This window comes from Musa acuminata, chromosome BXJ2-8, assembly GCF_036884655.1.
Source record: "Musa acuminata AAA Group cultivar baxijiao chromosome BXJ2-8, Cavendish_Baxijiao_AAA, whole genome shotgun sequence".
Classification (NCBI taxonomy): Eukaryota; Viridiplantae; Streptophyta; class Magnoliopsida; order Zingiberales; family Musaceae; genus Musa; species Musa acuminata.
Genome location: NC_088345.1, coordinates 36,454,761 through 36,461,640, shown reverse-complemented (window position 1 = coordinate 36,461,640; position 6,880 = coordinate 36,454,761). Strand labels below are relative to the sequence as shown.

Here is a 6,880-nt window from a genome sequence, read left to right as displayed (position 1 = left end):
GGGAGACATAGCCTGGGCGGTGCCACCTCCAACCCTGGCGGTGCCACCTCTTTTACTATTTCAGCTCACTTGGTTTGGCTCCTACTTGGGTTATAGGATTAACACCTAATCCTAACCCTAATTAACGTGCTAACTATGAATTTAAAGACATTTTCTAAGCTATTACAAGGTCCGCAAGTCAAGACTTCTTCTGGCGAGCTTCCGGCAAACTTCCGACGGTCTTCCGATGAACTCTCAAAAACCATTCTGCGGACTCCCGGCAAGCCCCTAGACTTCACGATTTGATCTTAACGAGTTCCAATGAGCTTCTTCAGCAAGCTCCGATCTTTCTTGGCGAGCTCCGCGAACTTCCAACGAACCTTCCAGCGAGCTTCCGAAAAACCCTTCGGCAAGCTCCCAACTCATTCTCGGCTAGTTCCGGTAGCATTCCCGACGAACCTTTGGACTTCCGTCGAACTCTCGAACTCGCAACAAATCCTTCGCGCTTGACTCCGACACTTTGTTTCGCTTTATGTCTTCATCGTTATCATAGTTAATCCTGCACAACAAAACAAAACTTCGATCGAGACAATTAATCCTAAGCAATTAACCAAGTTGTCCGACATGTCATTGGTCCCTCGACGCTTCGTCCGATTCTTCGGCGCATCGTCCTCTCCTGCAGCCTATTGCCCAATCGGCCAGTTGACTCCGAAACTCCGATATCCTTGGCACAATACCCGCTTTTCTTGGCCCGATGCCCGAGTCCACGACCCGAAGCCTTATGTCGATACGTCGACCGATCCACCGGCCCGACGTCCAATCTTCTGACATGTTCCTTCGGCACAACATGATTTTCCTACTTTAATTGTCTCATCCTGATCGAAGCATCCTGCGTCACTCAAAACGCATATTAAATCATAAGCATATATCAAGTAGTTTCATAATCAAAATACGAGATTCAACACATTTGTCATGATTTGAAAATTGATGTAAAGGAAAAAGAAGTAGAATATTATATTATTCCCTTCTTTTTTATAATGATAAAGGGAGAGATAAAATTGCTAGCTTGCACATCTCAAAAGAGAAGTAAAGATTGCTATCTTGCACATATAAAGAAAAGCAAAATTGATAGCTTGCATATTCTAAAATAATGTAAAACTTACTAAATTTGCTAGCTTGCAAATTGCAAAAGGAAGTAAAATTTGTTAGCTTGCACATTTCAAAGAGAAAGAATTACTTGCTTGCACATCTTAAGAGAAGCAAGATTGCTAACCTTATACATCTCTAAAACTTGCTAGCTTGCATCCTCTAAATTGTTGTAAAACTTACAAATTTCAAAAAACTTGTAGTTGTACTTTTCTCATTTTTGTTGATAACAAAGGGGGAGAAGTTATGATGATAATTATGCATGGTATGATAAAATTTTATATTTTAAAATTATTATGTATGATTTTGTAATGCACGCAATAATGTGATCAATTGGTTCTTTTAATATTCATAATGCATGCAATGATGAAACACTCATGATACTTGTGAATTCAAAGGTTCTATCAATATAACATATTGATAGGGGGAGTTTAGTTAAACTCTATTATCAATTGGTTGTCATCATCAAAAAGAGATAGATTATTGAATCTCAGATTTTGATGATGAAACCAATTGATAAAGTTATGATCTAATGTGCGTTTAAGTGACGCAGGACTAACTTCAATCAGGGAAAGACAAATCGATTAAAGTACTAGAATCAAAGGTTGGGCTGGAATGGAACATGTCAAAAGATTGGATGTCGGGCTAGAGGACGGGTCGACCTATTAGCAAAAGGCTTCGTGCCATGAGTTTGGGCATTGGGCCAGAAGGATCATAAATTATGCCAAGGAGATCGAATGTTGTGGAGGTCAACATATTGATTAGATAATACGTCGAAGGAGAGGATGATGCATCGAAAGGTCGGATAAACCAATGATATACCAGATAATATGTGTTTCATGCTTGTAATCAATTGTGTCTTGATTGAAATAGTCTATGTTGTAATTGAGTTGGTTGTGAACGTAATTAGACTAACTCTATTAGATGCCCATTTGGCATAATTTGGGATTGATTTGGGCCCATTGGGAGGCCCATTCAGTGACCCAAAAGTTGGGTCAAGCGGTGGTACCGCCAGACCAGGTGGTGGAACCGTTAGAGGCTCAGTCTCCAAGAGCCCAGTCTCCGAGGCTGTCAAGCGGTGGTACCGCCTAATGTTAGTCTGCAGGCAGTGGTACCGCCCAATACTAGTAGTGGTATCGCCTAGTATTGGCGATGGTATCGCCAGTACCTCGAAAACCCAAGACGAGACCATTTTTTACTCCAAATTTAAATTCATTTGGGGTCTATAAATATCCCATTTTTTGTTGTTTGGAGCAGCAAGAAAAAAGAGTAGAAAAGAATTGTTATTCTAAGTTGAAAAAGTGTTAAGTGTCCTCTTTAAGTTTCTAGCTTAGTCTAAGAGAGATGTGAGACTTGTAAAGGTTGTTTCCTAAACCTATCTTCATGATAATAAGACTCGATTTAGGATTAGGTTAGAATCATAGTTAGCAAACTAGCCTTACGAGATAGCAACATGACTTAAATGACGCATTTAAGGGAAGCTTTGACCAAGAGGTATTGATTGAATGGGGATTTAGTTATCTTTTTTAAAGAAGAGGAAATCGAACATTGAAATCTTTAAGCACGATGATGCCTTGGTTGTATCACTCGGGATTATCAATGCATTGGCCAAGCAAATTTTGATTGATTTTGAAAGTTAGACTGATATCTTGTATTACGATGCCTTTCAAAAATCGATGTAATTGATTTCTTTCACCCTCTTTAGTTTCATCAGAGATTATATAGCTCCGAAGGCTTAAGGATGCCTCATCAAGCCCATGCCTGTGCTCATCAAGACTTGCTAATTTACCCTTGGCATTCAAAGAAAGTTAGCAGCCTCTATCATATTGCAAACTCACTCCACCATGACCACTCCACACTTGATAGAACGAGATTCTAGCATGCACCGGCTAACACTTTAGGAAAATTTGGTTGTTCATGTGAACACTCAACAAAGGAATGAGAGGAGGATTTCGTGAGATCTCATGGATTAGTTCTTTTTTTATAATACAAATATTTGCCCCTGTACAAAAGCTACAAAATGTTCTCATTCCATGCACAGAAACACAGAAACAGAAAGTACAAATGAACAAAACAAGCCTGTGAAAGAAAAAAAAAACAAAATTTGCACTCTGTGGAGAGTTTGCAATCCTTCGTAGATCAATATCTGCTTGTGAAATGAGCCTCCTTAGTTCCACTTATTGTGGCTTCCAGATCCAGTACCAGCTGTATCTAATCGAGTCCTGTTCCCAGCCCTGCCTCCAACATAGCCTCTGTTACCATGCTGCCTTAATCCACTTTGCTGCCCATCCACTCCACCAGGTGGAAATCTTCCTCCGTATCTATCAACTGCACAGCATGAATATCATATTAAGTTGCATGGTTAATTTATTGCTGCAGTTCTATTATAATGAACTATAAACAGGTAAGTCTCAATGGTGACGATGATGAAGAGTTTATGCCACACTTACCTCCTGGATTAAGTATCTTTTTTGGCTCGATTTTGACTGATCGGCCAGACATAACTATGGGAGAAGCCTGAAATATGAACACGATCAATATGTGTAGGAGGAAATCAAAGTTGCAAACATCACTCAAAGAAATTGAAGATGTAAGATTTAAGAAATTTGTGTTGATGACAGTATACGAGATTGACCTCTATCGCACGTCGGGCAGAATCGGATGTTTGGAACTCGACAAAGCCAAAACAAGAATGAGATTCCTGCCACTGAAAGTGAATTCTCTTGCATCATAAAAAATGAAAGAGAGATAGGGAGTCTTCAGAAAGCTACACAAGATGGTATGAGAGACCAACCTTATGATGGCCTCTAACTTGGCTGCCACCGGGTTTGATAGGACCAAACCTCTTGAACTGCTCCTCAAGAAGTGCCGGTGTTGCATGGAGGGGTATGTTCTTGACGCAGATGGAACGTTCATCGACTGAATGCAAAGTGAATTCAAAGAATTGTCCTATGTAAATTTGAGGAATTGAAGTTGTTGCTTTCAGCAGTACCAGAACTGGAGATCGGCTCCTCAGGCGTTGGAGCAGGGACTGGTTTAGATGGCGCTGCCACCACAGGAACCCATTCTGCAGTTGCTACGTTCACAGGAACATCTTTCGCAGATTTGATCTGCATCCATCATGACATTTTACGCATGAACATTAGCAACATTACGGCATGTACATATTGACCGAGTATTTTGTTTGGCATCATATCAAGATTAAGCACTAACCACTGAAGCATATGTCCTCTTGGGCATCTGTTGATGAGAACTATCTGAAACTACATTAGACACCTCATTGTCCAGTTGTTTCTCTTGCACAGTCGAGCTCTCGCCATTGTTCATAGAATCGGAGACCTCATTGCTCGGTTCCTTCCCTTGCACAGTGGAGCTCTCGCCATTGTTCGCAGAATCGGAGACCTCATTGCTCGGTTCCTTCCCTTGCACAGTGGAGCTCTCGCCATTGTTCGCAGAATCGGAGACCTCATTGCTCGGTTCCTTCCCTTGCACAGTCGAGCTCTCGCCATTGCTCACAGAGTCACAGACCTCTTCGCCCGGTTCCTGTTCTTGCACAGTCGAGCTCTCGCCCTCGTTCACAGAATCACAGACCTCATTGCCCGGTTCTTTCTCTTGCACAGCGGAGCTCTCGTCATTGCTCACAGAATCACAGATTTCTTTTGCTGGAGCAACCACTACATCAATGGGCACTGACACTGTTTCTTCTTGTTCTACAGACCAATTACGACCAGATAAGCCAACAAAACGAACTATGAACTCTCGAGAGACAACGAGCACAAGAAGTGAATAATACCATTCGCAGAGCCCTGGTGTCGCTGCCGTTCATCGATCTCTCCAGAACCCTGGTGTTCGTCGATCTCATCCACATACTGCAGGATGTCATTCAGCACAAAATAGCCCGTTTCCTGGGGAGCAAGGAAGAAGGACTGGGAGAAGTCCCTCTTGACGTTGTCCTCCTTGGTGAGACGCCCTGTTACGTGGACCAACACCCCACCATGGTGAGACTCCTGGCTGTTCACCTTCTTTATCTCTGGTACGCCCAAGCTGGTGGCCAGTAACATCTCATTGATTGTCTATTTCCCATCAATTCGGCAAAAACAAGTTAAGGATTTCAAGAAAAAGGTTTTGTTTTCCAATACCCCCCTTAAGAATAGGACCTGGAGTACTCACAGCGATGGTGGTGACCGATGTCACATTGCCGTGATCATCAGGACGACCGAGCTTACTGCTTTCTTTGTAGAACTGGTGAACCATCTCAGGATGATGCCGAAGAATAAAACAATATTGATCAATAAACGCATTCCCGACCTAAACACAAAGATCCCATATCATTAGCCACGGAACACACAACTATCTGCTCCAATCGAAAATAGAACAACGAAGAACAAAGAAAGATCTTTTACCACTTCGGCAGAAAGTTCTTGGTTCGTCATCTCAGTACGAGATAGCAACGGATAACCAATGGAGATGGACTGTAGGGATCGACAAGTGATGCAAAAGTCGAGAAGGCAAAGACGAGCAGGATTGAGGTGGGATAGAAATGGATAACTGATGGATATGGACTCTGGGGATTGATAGGCGATATCAAAATCAAGAAGGCGAGGAAGAGAAGGAGAACAAGCGAGGGGTTTCGTAGTGAGCAACAGAGGATTTCGTAGTGACCCCTTTCATAGACCGAAGGGTGTGGGTGGGCGGGATGTCCTCCTTTCGTGAATTTGGAAACCTGCAAGGGCCACATTTCCTTCTTGGATTGCACCCATAAGATTTAGAGATTTATAGGAGGGGCAAGCAAAGAATCCAAATCTGGATTCGAATCTAATTTGAATATTTTTTATTTAAGTTTGAGTGATTAATTTTCTATGGGTAAATTTCTTAAAAAACCTCTTGCTTTACTTTTTCTTTTCTTTCGTCTGTATCGCCTAATTTTTAAAATAATAAAAATATCCTCAATAATTCTTTTATGATTTTCTGATCTCCCTTCCTCTTTCCCATATTTAACAACTTTCAAAAAAATGTAACTCAACTTTTCTAAAAAAAATTGTGTCATTAAAACTTTAAGAAAACCTTCTATAATAATATTCAATTGGTTTTTGTCTCGAAGAGATGGTAAATTTACCTTAAATTAGGAAAAATAAAAAAATTATATTTTAAAAGGATTTAAATAAATAAAAATTATCTATTAGGAAGTTTTAAAAATAGAAAAATGGTTATTTATGCCTTTGTAATTTATTTGCAAGGTATTCAGATAATTTAAGAATTTTTTTAAAAGTAAAAAAAATTAGTTACACCATTTTTTTGATAAGACCCAAAAATAATGCAACTTCATTCAATAACAATAAAAAAAGGTCTTCCACAATCTTTTTGTGTCCTTAAAAATTTGAAAATAAAATATTATAATAATATTTGAATGAATTTTATGGCAAAGGGGCGGTAAATTCACCTAAATTAGGTAAATTTTAAAAGAATGACATAATTTCATATGTTTAAATGTTGAAATAAATAAATATCCATTTTCATGGTTTGTAAGTTATTTTCAATATTTATAGGAATTTTAAAATTTTTAGAAAAAGCTAAATATGAGTTACACTATTTCGAAGAAGATCTAAAAATAGTATGGATCATTCAAAAATAGTCAAACTTAGGCAATCTAAAATTTTTTTGTGTACTTAAAACTTTAAAAAATTGACTGAAATAAATATAAAATAACTATTTTAAAATATAAAAAATTGTCATTTAGGCATTTTGTAAGTTTGTT

The 6,880-nt window shown here is 39.4% G+C and overlaps 1 protein-coding gene across 1 annotated transcript; it reads right to left on the bottom strand.

Moving 5' to 3' along the window:
- Positions 1–3,136: 3,136 nt before the first annotated feature.
- LOC135618376 (nuclear transport factor 2-like) lies at positions 3,137–5,416 on the bottom strand. Its single transcript, XM_065119257.1, has 7 exons — positions 4,919–5,416; positions 4,339–4,835; positions 4,118–4,235; positions 3,920–4,044; positions 3,761–3,832; positions 3,576–3,642; positions 3,137–3,453 (listed from the first exon to the last, which is right to left on the bottom strand). Exons 1-7 carry the CDS (start codon positions 5,184–5,186, stop codon positions 3,293–3,295), a joined length of 1,308 nt encoding a protein of 435 aa, XP_064975329.1. The 5' UTR covers positions 5,187–5,416; the 3' UTR covers positions 3,137–3,292.
- Positions 5,417–6,880: the final 1,464 nt, after the last annotated feature.

Bases quoted from the DNA above. Each gene is read 5' to 3' on its own strand.
- LOC135618376 (XM_065119257.1), bottom strand. From the start codon at position 5,186: ATGTTACTGGCCACCAGCTTGGGCGTACCAGAGATAAAGAAGGTGAAC. The intron at 4,836-4,918 runs GTATTATTCACT...ATTGGTCTGTAG, and splicing joins ACACCAGGGCTCTGCGAATG to AACAAGAAGAAACAGTGTCA. The intron at 3,454-3,575 runs GTAAGTGTGGCA...CATGCTGTGCAG, and splicing joins AAAGATACTTAATCCAGGAG to TTGATAGATACGGAGGAAGA.